We start from the raw sequence: 15,015 nt of genomic DNA, 5'->3' as shown, positions 1-15,015 counted from the left end.
GACAGACTCGTTCACTGCACTAACGACATGTAGCTAACAGTTTTATCTATTACAGTGGCCCTCTACTAATGTACACTTTCACAATGCTGCGAGTTATACGTTTTGTTTTGTAACATTTCGGATATGACATGGTCTTTAAACAGAACATCAATTTAAACAATTTTAACAAATGCGAAGTAGATGGAGGCGTTGTAGTAACATGACCCATTTATTTCCAAGTTACAGTGCCCGGTTATTTCCCATGAATAATATGAAGTTCTCAATTACAAGGTGCGATGGCTATATACGAAATAATATGGATTTTAGGCGATTCAGTTTAGCTCGCAAATATTCACCTGGCACTCATTATTATGCAGGAGTATAAGTTGTCTGTAAGGAAGGATAAATAAGTTTGTGTTTGAAAAGCGATTTAAATCGACTAAAGCCTACCGCAATACTTAAACTCTTATGGTATCATTAAATCGGTTCAAAACTTGCAAATCAATTCCGAATTCAAACATTTGAAACAATGCAAGCGTATAAAGTTATTGTGATCCTTAAAATGCATTCTCGTCCAACTATTTGACTAGTTTATATGTATGCGTCTACAAACTGAAGAATGTTAAATTACATGTCCTCTGGTTGTTGTTTTTTGCATTTGACTCAAATATACTTGGCCCCATCAACATTAACCGTGAATCCGTAGGGTATACATTCATTCCCGAACAATCCCGGACTGGACATTAAAACGAAGGTATGACCATGTGTTACTGAATGTGGTTACTTAGAGTAGCTGTGGACAAAGCTACTCATCACATAATGAATAAATCCACAGTGTGATATACACTATAGAGTGGGAATTTATGTGCAACAATTTCCCCTTGGGACTGCATGTAGCAACTGGGAAGAAATTTGGCATACAGTAACAGTAACTCTATCCATCTATATTCCAGTAAGGTCGAACCCTTTCTGGGGACATAGACCTGTGGCGCGTCAACCGACAAGATTGTTAGTAAGACTGAGATAAAATTAAAAAAAGATATAAAAGAGAGAAGAAATTGTGTTATTATTAAAAACCGTTTAAAAGCAAATCAGGTATACTTATGGAAAGATATGTTCAACCCGGCTTACAGCCAGGCTGAACTCAGGTCCAGGGAGGGTGAAAATGTCAAGAGGTAGAGCATTCCAGTGGATGATTGCTATGGGAAAGAAGGCAATCTTATGATAATCAGTTGTGGTTTGGATGTTCTGGAATGCTTTTGTATGGGACGTTCTTGATGGTCTAGTGATTGGTTTGAGGTAAACAGGTATAGGAATGGCTACCTGGTTATGCAAGATGTTGTAAAACATAACCAGGCACTGGTCAATACAGCGGAAGTCAGGGCGTCGCCAGTTTAAGGAAGTAAGCATGTCTGTGACACTCGACAGCCTACTGAAGTCCTGTTTGGCCCTACGGGCAGCCCTACGCTGAATTGACTCAAGCTATTCAATGCGAGTCGCGGTATGCGGGGACCAAACGGAGGAGCCGTACTCCAGCTAGGGTCTGACCAGTGTCTTGTATGCTGTAGATTTGATTTCTGGTGAATGTACTTTAAGGTTGCGTCTAAAAAAACCTAGTGTTTGATTTGCTTTTTGTGTGCTGTTGTCGATATGTGCATTGAAAGAAAGGTCATGAGATATATTGACGCCGAGGTATTTAGCAGAAGGGAAATATTCTTGAATGGTGTTATGTAAGAGATATTGTGTTGGTATGACTGTTTTGCGTTTCGTGATTTGGATGACTTGACAGTTTGATTGACTGAAGTGCATGTCCCACTTTGTTTCACATTGTTCGAGTTGTTGTAGATCTTGAGTAGGCTAGAGTGAGAAGCAACAGTGAGGAAGAGGTAGATGGCAGTATCATCAGCAAAGAGTCTTCGGCTTACACAGTATGAACCATCCAGCTGTAACTAAGTATTCAAATGCTGATATAATGTGTGTGGAGCATTATGAATACAACTACAAACTTCTACAGCGAATACAAATGAGGTAACACTAAATAGCGATATAACCAATATCTCATTTATCTTCTTCACTTTTTGTGCATTTGTTTTGACGTTACATAGTAAACATTTTAATTACTTTTTTATAATTCAACCATGCGAATTACCTATTGTTATAAACTAATTACAATATATCCATTAGACATTCAAGGTCACATACGCTTTGTGTTCTTTGATCATTGGTGTATTGAAAACATAGTCATGTGGTCAGTATGCTATATGCTAAAAACTTAGTGTCATTATAGATTACATGTTAACTGAGCGCTACTAAACTTCGTGTCTACTGACGTTACGTTGCACGCGGTAAACGTCAAGGCCTCGTTTGTAACAAAACCTTTGCTGATGCAGAGTATCGCTCCCGTTGCTTGCACCTAGAAGCAATTTGTAATCTCGGTAACTAGTTTGTACTACCGAAACTTGAGTCGAGTTAACTAAAGCAGCAACGTTCTTGAAACAGAAAAGCATGCGACATGAATTTTACCCAACAAAATGCGTTGCATAAACATTAATTTAATTAAGAACACGACCAGTGGTGTTTAGTTTCCGAACAATATGTGTATGGATCATGAAGCGTCAATTACACAACAACAAAGACATTTTTTAAGAAATTAAACAACAAAAATACTCCGTAAACATATTCAATGTGATCATGTGACCGAACAAGTAACCAGTTAGAAGAATCATAAGTTCATCTGTTCACCAGAAAATATATTATAACCAGTAAGAAGAATATGTTCATCTGTTCACCAGAAAACGGGTTCTGGTGTTGTCGTAATGTTTGAAGTTATGTAGATGGTTGTGATGGTAATCGACTAAGCGAAATTTTTAACTTATATTTCAAACATTTATTGAAAAAGAAATACTTACCTCTTCTTACATATTGTATAGTCGCAAAAATATTATTGGAAGCGGTACGTACACCTTCGAAATACATGTATTATTTCAAAGAGTAATGTTACCTGAACACACAATAATACAAATTCATAAACTATACACAATAACTTCTAATTAGTAACCACTGACACTTTGTTGAAATATAATCATAATATACGTATTCTTACACAACATATGCACATTCAATTAATTTACAATACATTTACTAAAGATATGCGAATTAACACTGATCGTGTGAAGCAGGTGCATATTTATCTGATGGAAAGTAAGAACACAAAATATTCAATGTCATAAAGCACATACATACTTTAAAAACAAAGAATTTGTGTCTATGTATGATTTTAAGGTCTACAAGATTATATCATTCTTAAATTCCGCTGAGATGCACTTAACTTGTTAATTTTGAAATACGGAACAAAAGTGTAAAAACTACCCTCGAATACACATAACGTTTACATATTATTCAAGAAAAATCCTTTAACCATGCTTTTGTTTTCGTCATATAACATTGCGATGTAGTATTCATGGAACGTACTCGATGAGTGTGACCCTTTGTTACTAGAGCAATCAGTTGTTATCACTTTTCCATCTGAACGTAGTTATTTACCGTTGTTTCCAGTAAATGACGTGATTTTCTTTTTACATAATTTGTATTGGCTCATCCTATTCACATATTATGGTATGTACATTCAGCTGTTGATTTAGAAACGCATGTTCTCTAACAAATTAAAAAAATGTATTATACTCTCATTATTTAATACATCCATTCGAACGGAAAAAAACATATTGATATCAAATCACATGCAAAACTCATTTGTATTTAATACATAACTTATTCATATTGCCATGGAGCATAAATGAATATAATCAATCGCAACTACAATTTCATATGCATTTGATTTATTTTACAAGCATCGCTCTCCGTCAAAGTTGTGTAGTAAAATTTTATATTGGATTGTTACATTTAGTGTTTATCAGTGCACACTAAACCACCATGTAGTAAATGTTGGCGTTGTTGTTAAACACACCGGTCGTCTCAACATGGATGATCTGGGGCACCCCATTGCATGGTTGGATGGCCATCTGAAATACAAAACAACTCATGTTTCATAGAAACACTCACTTGTAGCGGGAAACGAGAGTCGGAAATGTATATGAGTATCCTTCATATTTTGTTTCTATATTGAATCAAATATCTTAAGTTGAATAGACACAGCTGTTATGTGCTTATTACACACAATAATGGTTAAAATCAATTGTTCACTAAATTCGATTATTCTGTATTGTAGATATTAAATTGCTTGACCAAAATATTTGGTATAATTGTCCTATTTTTGGAAATTAAAATTCAAAAGACCCTCAGCAAAAACTAACTATAGGCATTGTTGGTGTTGTGATATTGGGAATTACGATTAGTTACGACTTCTTGTTATTGATACACAGTGGCATGTTTTGAAATTTGATTATATTTGTTTTGAAATTTGATTATATTGGTTTTGAAATTTGTTGATATAGATATATATGCTAAACATATTACTTATGCTATTTTACAAACAGCGAAGTCGTTCATTCCAAACAAAATATATGTGTACGTTCACGTGATTACCATGGATGAATAATCAAATAAAGAAAATAAATCGACACCGAAAACGATTATATCGAAAAGCTCATTAAATTAACACTTAACTGCCCTGGTCACATTTTCGACGTGCTAGAAATAAAAGTTTACTCTTACGAAATTCTCTATTTAAATACTTTAAGAATGTTGCGAATAAAATTACAAGAGCACCGCCTTGCGGGTGCAGACCGCTCATCTATTTTCTTTTTAAAGGTGAAGGGACTCTCATTTTCAATCACAAAGGAGGGAGGGGTGGAGTGAAGAGCGGTGCATTGTGTGGGGGTGTGGACATTAATTACATTTTCTCCCAAAAATGCGAAAAAAAGGGAAAAAACATCGGGGGGGGGGTGGGGGGTGGGGGGGGGGGGATTCTTGGGTGCGATGGTTGGACGGTATTTCAAACATAAAATAATAAAAATAAATATTTGTGTTTTTTAACCGTTTCATAAAAAAAAATGGGGGGGGGGTGAGGTGGGGGGGTATAGTGTGAGGGTGTGGTGGTAATTTGTGAGATGATCTTAAAAAAAAAAAAAAATAGGGGGGGGGGATTCGGGTGGGGGGAGGGGGGGGTGGGGGGGATTCTTGGGTGCGATGGTTGGACGGTATTTCAAACATAAAATAATCAAAATAAATAGTTTTGTTTTTTAACCGTTTAAAAAAAAATTGGGGAGGGGCTGGGTTGGGGGGGGGATATAGTGTGAGGGTGTGGTGGTCATTTGTGAGATGATCTTAAAAAAAAAAAAAAAAAAAATAGGGGGGGGGGGGTTGGGGGGGGGGGGGCAAGGGCGATGGTTTGGGTGGAGTCTATTGTGGTATGTCAGGTAAGAGTAGTTTTGTCAAAGTATCAATCAAATCTAATCATAAATAAAGAAGTTATGGCAATTTTAGAGAAATTTAATAATTTGACCTTGAGAGTCAAGGTCATTCAAAGGTCAAGGTAAAATTCAACTTGCCAGGTACAGTAACCTCATGATAGCATGAAAGTATTTGAAGTTTGAAAGCAATAGCCTTGATACTTAAGAAGTAAAGTGGATCGAAACACAAAATTTAACCATAAATTCAAAGTTGCTAAGTCAAAAAAGGGCCATAATTCCGTAAAAATGACATCCAGAGTTATGCAACTTGTCCTTTTACTGTACCCTTATGATAGTTTGCGAGTGTTCCAAGTATGATAGCAATATCTATGATACTTTAGGGGTAAAGTGGACCAAAACACAAAACTTAACCAAACTTTCAATTTTCTAAGTATAAAGGGCCCATAATTCCGTCCAAATGCCAGTCAGAGTTACATAACTTTGCCTGCACAGTCCCCTTACGGTAGTTAGTAAGTGTTGCAAGTATGAAAGCAATAACTTTGATACTTAAGGAATAAAATGGACCTTAACACAAAACTTAACCAAAATTTTCAATTTTCTAAGTATAAAAAGGGCACATAATTCTGTCAAAATGCACGCCAGAGTTATCTAACTTTGCGTGCCCAGTCCCCTCATGATAGTAAGTAAGTGTACCAAGTTTGAATGCAATAGCATTGATACTTTCTGAAAAAAGTGGACCTAAACGCAAAACTTAACCAAAATTTTCAATTTTCTAAGTATAAAAAGGGCACATAATTCAGTCAAAATGCACGCCAGAGTTATCTAACTTTGCCTGCCCAGTCCCCTCATGATAGTAAGTAAGTGTACCAAGTTTGAATGCAATAGCATTGATACTTTCTGAGAAAAGTGGACCTAAACGCAAAACTTAACCGGACGCCGACGCCGACGCCGACGCCAAGGTGATGACAATAGCTCATAATTTTTTTTCAAAAAATAGATGAGCTAAAAAATAAAATCGTCGAAGCTCTGTGATAAGGACTGGTGGAAAACATTGCGCACTTTCGTTTCTACAAACACAAATCAATCACCAGTTGAAATCATTAATTAATATTTTGAAAATCAATAATCATGATCTTCCAACGAAACACACCGCTAATAATAACGTCTTTCGGGAAGGGATTTCTCAGGAAGAAGTCGACTCAATATAATGTCTAAAGGTAGGAAAAGCTTCCATTCCGGACATGTTGGAATCCGTATCGTATCATCAGGGAATTAATGTATCACGTAAGCTCTCCCCAATGTGAAATGTTTAATTCCTGTCTTTCTGCTCGTAAAAAACCTTTATGTTGGACAGTTACAGAACAGACAGAACAGAACAGAACAGAAAGTTTATTCGTATAACTTGAACATTTACAGTTCATCGTTATTTATACAAAACTGACAATATATAAGCAATAAGCACATGCATAGTAATGCGAAAGTGACCAAACTAGTACATAAAAAGGTGTTAAAAATGCACTAAGGCCATCGAATTACTCAACGTTTGCATTCAATGTATCAGTTCTCATTTTAAAAGCATTTTTACAATATATCGCGAGTTTATTTAGGACATTGGTTTTATTATTTGTTAACAAAAGAATAAATGTATGCATACTAGGTCGGTTATAATACAATTTGTCAATATACATTTTTCTTATATCTGTATAAAGGGGTCATACAATTACATTATGGTATTCGTCTTTAATATCATTTGAGTTACATATATTACATTTGCGTTCGTTTTAAGGAATATTTGTATGTCTCCCAGATTCAATTTTTAACATGTGGGACGAAAGTCTTAATTTTGATATGTATTTTCTTAACTTAAAGTTTTGGATTATGTTAAGGTAATCAGATAGTTCAAATCGATGTTTCATTTCTTTGTATAAAGTTAATGAACTTTTAACGTTTAAATCATATAGCCACAAACCTATATACATATCAATTAGTCTATATTTAAATATAGGAATAAATACATTTGCATTTACTGATTCTGGGTACATCCAAACATCTACAAAACGAGTGTTTTGAAGTAAGTCTCGTACTTTGGTAATCCAATCCTTACATCGTATTATATTTTCAGCACGATTTCTCATATAACATAGTGTACTATATAATATACAATAAGTTTGTTTAACAGTATACAACTTTATGAAATATTTTATAATTCGTACATAGCGATTTATATATAATGGGTATCGCCCTAGTTCCCCGTACACAGCTGAATTAGCGGTACTCATTTTGACACCCAGTATTCGTTTCAAAAATCTACTGTGAACTCTTTCAATATCATCAGCATTTACAAACCCCCAAACCTCACACGCATAAAACAGTATTGAAGTAACATAAGAATCGAACAAATTTAACATTATTTTAACAGGAACATGCATGTCTTTGGTGATTGCAAAAAGCGATCCCATAGCCTTTAAGCCTTTATCGGATAAAGCTTGAGTAGTTTGTATAAATGACCCACCACTTGAAAGTGCCGAGATAGTTAAATGATTGAACCATTTCTATTTGCTCATTGTTATAAAAAAATTGGCTCGTTCTGTGCATTATTTCCTCCCTTTTTATATATGACCACTTTTGTATTTTCTACATTGACTTTCAACTTCCATCGTTCACAATATTCGTATAGATTATCTAAAGATTTTTGCAATCCTTTTGGTGTTACTGAAAAAATTACAGCATCATCTGCAAACAATAACAAATAAATAGATAGCTGGTCCAACGTGATCATGTTTTCATTGTTATTACTCAAAAAGAGTTCGATGTCGTTAGCGAAAAGAGAAAATAGAATAGGCGAGATTTTCTCCCCTTTCAATAATCCAACTTCGCAATTAAAGAAATCCGACAACGTCCCCATATGTCTTAAACATAATTGCACTTCACCATACATAGACCGAATAATTTTTAACAATCTACCGTTTATTCCTCTCTAAATAGGCTTGTACCATAGTTCGTTTCGTTATATTGAATCATAACATTTCATAAGGTCGATATAGCAACAGTATAGTTTCTTTTTAGTACTGAGTTGTTTATCTATACAAGCCTTTAGTAGGAGAATAGCATCCACAGTGCTATAATTGGTTTTGAGCGTATCATTTACAATAACCCACTTTTTAAGCCGTTCATTTATTACGACTGTGAACAGTTTGGCGAAACAGCTCACTAACGTTATGCCTCGATAGTTGTTAGGGTCGAATGAATCTCCTTTTTTTGAAAATACGTATAATTACTCCCTTTGACCAAAATTTGGGAAATGACTCTTTTTTAAGAATATAATTCAATAATATTTCCAGTGGTGTATCAAGCGCATCCTTTCCCGCCTTAAAATATTCTTATATAATATTTTCAATTGAATGAGATTTATTTATTCCCAATAATTTTATTGCCTTTCGTATTTCTTCCTTTGTAAATAAAATATCCAACCTTTCAAATGTCCCTGACGTCATGTAATGTAACGTGTTACGTATTCGATAATATCTTCTTCATCATCAATTCAATTTAAAAAAGGCATCTTTGTCAATATTATCACCCGCATTATTAAATGATTTCTGTTTAAAAAATTTCCAAAATTCTTTCGGCTTTTTAAATCGCATTTCATTCATTTTAAGATATTGTTTCCTGTTAAAATTTCGCTTAGATTGTCTGCGCTGATACTTATAATGTTATTTTGCTGTAAGCATATCATATCTAGTATGACCATCTTTATACAAGTTGTACCTGTTTAACTTCTCAACATTTATATTTCGTTTTCGTTTACATACAATATCAAACCATTTATTACTTGTGTTTGAAAACTGTGAGTATTTATGCCCTTGTTAAGCCTTCTTAAAATATTTATTTCCGTTATTATTTAAAAACACTGTGAATCGATCGACCATTTCATCCGTATCTAAGTTATTTTCTTTGCATTGATAAAGGTCCTGGCATAACCGGATAACTCCTTAAGTCATATCGCTTAAAAACTTATCACTATAAGTATTATCCCATTTAACGTAATAACTTTCAGCGTTTATATTATGAGCAGATACTGTTGTATTTGTTTTTAAATCAAATGTTAGTGGTGCGTGATTCGAAAATTCGGTAAAATCTTGAAGGCAGAAATTCCTTATATGGTCAAAATAATTGTAGCTTGCTAACAAATAATCAACAACGCTTTCGCCATTATGCGTGAAACACGTGAATTTACCAACACTCGCATCGTTCCCTATTCTACCAATACATATTCGTAAATCACGAGCTTTGCATAACTCCAGTAATCTGTTGCCAAATGCGTTAGTTCTATTATCATTAGATACCCGAGGAATGTAAATATCAATTTCGTCATCTGTTGATTGAGATACATGTCGATCATAGCGTACAAAGTCCGATTTTTGCCCTTCCCTCGCATTAAAATCACCACAAGCTAATACTAGTTACAAATGTGTTTCCCGTCTTCTAAAAGGGTGATCCAGCTCTTGTTTCGCATTATCGTCATATATCCTTCCGTTATACTATCGAACAGGTCTTTGAACGAATAATTTACAAACATATTTTTAATTTCCTCCGTCTTATTTTATCATTCAAACGGACTTAATTTGGCTTCATGCCTGTTGATTTGACAGTTAATCAGTTAACCTATAGTAATGATACATTTTGCAAAGCTGTTGATAATAGTCTAGAAGTTAGAGTTGTATTGTTTGATATAACTACAGCTTTTGACAATGTATAGCATGAGGGTCTTGTGTATAAACTTCAAGCAGCAGAAATTTAGGGTTAATTATTAGCATTTCATTTCGACACATCATGGTTACCGTAAACAAAACGTAATTCTACCAGACTGAGGCGCAGAATCAACTGTCAAAATTATCGCTGGTGTTTACCAGGGGTCTATATTAGGCCCCTTCGCTTTCTTGTTTAAATAAATGGCATAGTACCTGACATACAAGCCCAAATAAACCTATTTGCCGTTGATATAAGTCTATTTATAATAATAAACTCGCCGAATGAAACTGAAGTGGTTTAGTCTATTTATAATAATAAACTCGCCGAATGAAACTGAAGTGGTTTTGCAATCAGACATAGATACATTGCACGCTAGGTTGATCAATGGCCAGTACACTTCAATATTTTCGAATCAGAATCGATGCTTATATCTCGTAAAACAAATAACCCGCACAACCCTCATCTCTAAATGGGGGGCGTTGAAAAACCTGTAGTAAATATCCACAGACATTTAGGAGTATATTTTGCAAAGGACTGTTCTTGGCATGGATACACATAACTTTTATAAAGAAACGCATGGAAGCATACTAATATAATGCGCCGTCTCTAATCAATGTGTTATAGAAAATCTCTTGAAACTTTATATTTTGCTTTCGTACGATTAATGCTTGAGTATTCAATTGTCATATTTTACAACTGTACCCAATATGAAAGAGACGAATCAGAGAAAATTCGAACCGAGGCAACTGTCGCAACTCGTATAACCACTGCTTGTACTTGATTAGTCTCACTTGAAGATCTGTATATGGTTGGGCAAGTCTAAGTCGAAGACAACGTAAACACAAGAAAATATGAATGTACTCAAATAACTTGAAGGAAGCACCTTACAGTATTCTTCTACCTAACACAGTTGGAGCATCTAGCCAATTACCGCTTAGAAATGCGTCACATTTCCAGTCCATTTATACTCAAACTGCATCTTACTATCATTTCTACCATCTACAGTATCTGATTATAATTGTGTTCCAGAACATTTAAGAAATGGTGACTGAATTCATTCATTGACACAAATAAAAAGAGATCGACCAATTCAAGTCAATTGTTTTATAATGGGGAGAGAGACGCTTTCCAAATTGTGCACACATGTATAGGAACCTATTGTAGTGGGTTAAATAAACAACTCTTCATGCGTAATATATTCGCATTGCTATATGCCGGTGCGGACTAAGTGAGTCACATTTTCATTATGTCCTTGAATGCTAGTACTATAATAATATCCATGCAAAACTTCTGAACCTTATATCTATTTATTCTGTCTCCTCTGTCCAAACGATCGTATATGGCGATAGCATTCAAAACTATCAAACTAATACCAAATATTGCTGATGCAGTACCAAAATATTTAAACAATAGCAAACGATTTTAAAAATAGTTGTGCTTCAGAACTTCCGTTTTCAATTCAAACATGCACATATAGATTTAAAAAGATACAAAATGCTCTCTTTTTTTATTGCGGAACACTATATTAAACACATGTTAATGTACCAAGTTAGTGTTCGTGTATAGTATGAATAGATATCATTGCGGGAAATTAAAATGGAATAAAGTTCTCCACACACAAAAAAAACGAACATTTTGTATTTCTTTAAATCTATGTTACCAGACCACATCTAGCTTTGGCTATTTTGCTATAAGAACCGATGAATTGTTTGTGTTAACTTCATTTTTTTCGAAATATTGTACGAAATATTCGTTGATTTTGAGTATTTATGTTTCTTTAAATATTAACGCCGTAAGGATTTAAATTCAATACTAGTCATTATTCATCTCCTGAAAAAACTACCAGTTTGTATTTTTTATCGCTTATATATATACCCCCTTTTGCAACAAACGTAGTTGTCCATTCATTATCTACAACAACGCTTACACCTTAAGTATGATACAAACAAAAATATAGTATTACCTTGAATCCTTCGGGTATACATTCCAGGAACACCCCTGACTGGGCATCAGCAGGTTGGTAGCTCCCTGTGGCACTGAACGTGGCGATCGGGGAGTAGCTGGCGATGTTTGCACAGTTACTTATCACCTAGGAAAAAAATACGTATTCAAGTCCACAGGTGGGTAGCGTGTGGCTATGCTATTAATTAGTGAAAACATCATTTTGAATGATAAATAATCATATTATAACGAAAAATTAACTTTTCTGAAAAAAAATATTTCACTATCAAATATATATATAACAAGGTATGCAACTCAAAATCAGCCCAAAACGGGGTGCATCGCTTTGAACAGCCATATCTTCATCAATTTTGCAGCGATTTTCACGATCTCGGTCTTATTCAACGCAGAAATGAATTTCCTTTCTGGAAATGTATATGTCTTGCAATATTTTTACAAATGCTGGGTCAACTTTTAAGAAATAACACGATACACAACACGCATGACCCAGTTGACAGTGATCATGCTGTCTTTAAGACTGAAATCTTCACGGAGTAAAGGGCAACTTCCCTATAAAGTTCATGTAGTTCGATACCATAATTCAATAAAACGTATGAAAAAACATTATTACCGTTCTTGTCGTTACATTCTGCATCAAGACTAACTGTCCAGCGCCGTTTGAAACCTTTGTTTACATACATTTCAACTAACTGACATTTTAAACATACGAGTGATTTCATTGGTCCAATGCGGAGGTGTGTCTTTACAACTGGAGATTTCATTCATAAAGAATACATGATCACTGTCAACTGGTTCATGCGTGTTGTGTATCGTGTTATTTCTTAAAAGTTGACCCAGCATTTGTAAAAATATTGCAAGACATATACATTTCCAGAAAGGAAATTCATTTCTGCGTTGAATAAGACCGAGATCGTGAAAATCGCTGCAAAATTGATGAAGATATGGCTGTTCAAAGCGATGCACCCCGTTTTGGGCTGATTTTGAGTTGCATACCTTGTTATATATATATTTGATAGTGAAATATTTTTTTTCAGAAAAGTTAATTTTTCGTTATAATATGATTATTTATCATTCACAATGATGTTTTCACTAATTAATATCATAGCCACACGCTAACCACCTGTGTTCAAGTCACTACTACCCCAGAGTGGATTTCATGGTTTATGTTGTATAATTGCACTGATCTTTACAACAGTGGAATTGCTGGGGAAAGTCATGCTACTCACTAATAACCTTGGCAACACTAATTTGTAGGAATGTCGATTCGGGGTGCTTTCGTTATAGCTGTATTTTCCTAATGTAAGAAACGATTTAAATTATATTTGAACACACGCTTCCCTTTATCAGACAATTTCTTACACACAGAACAAAGAGCAATTAGGTACAAAAAAATTCTTGCTTACATAATGCTTCATTGAGCTATATGTCCTCGTCTATGATAGATTTTCTAAATATCTCACAAATGTTACCTTTAGGAAGACAATAAAACAGTTCACCACTTTCAAAAAGATCAATGCTGTGCTTGATGGTCAATTGTCGTAAATAAGTTTTTGCCTAACGATACGGTCTTACTATTAGGTCCCATATTATAATTTACGATTGTATGTATTTAAATAAATGGAATGAGATCAAGGTTAAATAAACACATTTCCTTTACAACTCCGCTTAGTAAACGTGTTACTCTGTTAAGCTTTAAGAAAAAATATGTCCTTTACAATGTCGAAGCGAGTGATTTCTTAAGTAGCCAGAGGTGAACTAGAAGCTAAAGAGGATAATTAATGAAAATAAACATTAAAGGGACTTATTATTTTATAGTTGTAAAACAGAAAAAGGGCCATAATTCTCTGAATACGCGTTGCATAAAAAGATCCCTTTTTAACTATCGTGTACACATTACGTTCATCTAACAATGAAAGTTTGAGTGAGATGCACTTAGATTGTAAAATAAGTTTGAGACCCCATTAGACGAGTTTTAAAATATGGGGATTGTAAACAATTCATAGGACAAACAGACATCATTAGTTAATCTAATAAAATAGGTGTTGAAACCACAAGGTTCATGATTTAATGGCGTGCGGACGAAAACAAAAACAATTTTGGAAGCTCAAACTTCGTGGGGCTTAAGTTACTCAGAATATTCATTTTTTAGAGAGAAAACAATCAATTGTTCTACAATAATTACCTGAAGACCTCGAGACCACGTCTCCACTGCCGTTATGTTGCATAGTGTGAGCACCAAGTCCTCATTTGTGCCGGAGATTTTGCTTTCACATGGTGTTGAGTCATTTGAGTGCACGTATTTAGCAGTTGCAATATCAACAATAAGGTCGTATTTGCGGCACTGAAATCCTAAAAGACAGAGCACCAGTTTTATCATGCGGTTTCGTCGTGCTCATGAATTGCTGATTGTAATCCATAAGCTGTAGCGGTACTGTTGGATTTTCATCACCCATGTCAATAATGGAAACATTGCACTCGCAATGAGTCATGTTTTTATCGTAGTATTATACAAAGATACATTTTTACTTTCGGTGGTCATAACGTTATTAATCGATGCAGTACCAGAATCAAGTATGTTCCTCAATAACGAATATCTTGCAAAAATTAAAATTTACATCAATCGGTGGTAAGGCTACGCAATGTCACATCAGAAACTTCATTTTTAGACGACCGACCGTTTGTCATTGTGATTCTGCGTACTTTATTCTAATCAATTTTTTATTACAATAATGTTCGGAAATTAAAGATGTTCATACATATACCAATGCTACAATTATAGTGTAGTGGACATGTATTTACTGTTCGGAGAAAATGGAGCGGCTGAATTTGTTGTAGTTGTATAAGTAGTTGTAGAACTTGGTGTTGTATTCGTTGTTCTCGAAGAAGTTCGTGTCGTTGTACTGGTGGATGTTATGGGTAATGTGCCTTAAAAACAAGCATTACTTATTTGCTTCAA

General features: G+C 34.6%; 1 protein-coding gene across 2 annotated transcripts in view; it reads right to left on the bottom strand.

Annotated features, from left to right (window-relative positions):
- Window positions 1-2,851: 2,851 nt before the first annotated feature.
- The window catches only part of LOC127848940 (uncharacterized), a 29,941-nt gene continuing 17,777 nt past the window's right edge, over window positions 2,852-15,015 (bottom strand). For both annotated transcript variants that reach the window (XM_052381666.1, XM_052381667.1), the window contains 4 exons: window positions 14,859-14,984; window positions 14,242-14,408; window positions 12,061-12,186; window positions 2,852-3,998 (listed from right to left, as the gene is read on the bottom strand). In XM_052381666.1, coding sequence (XP_052237626.1) covers window positions 3,900-3,998; window positions 12,061-12,186; window positions 14,242-14,408; window positions 14,859-14,984 — 518 coding nt within the window. In that variant the 3' untranslated portion in view covers window positions 2,852-3,899. The remainder of the gene's footprint in view (window positions 3,999-12,060; window positions 12,187-14,241; window positions 14,409-14,858; window positions 14,985-15,015) is intronic.

Source organism: Dreissena polymorpha, chromosome 10, assembly GCF_020536995.1.
Source record: "Dreissena polymorpha isolate Duluth1 chromosome 10, UMN_Dpol_1.0, whole genome shotgun sequence".
Classification (NCBI taxonomy): Eukaryota; Metazoa; Mollusca; class Bivalvia; order Myida; family Dreissenidae; genus Dreissena; species Dreissena polymorpha.
The sequence above is the reverse complement of the archived record's forward strand: the minus strand, read 5'-3'. Positions and strand labels throughout refer to the sequence as shown.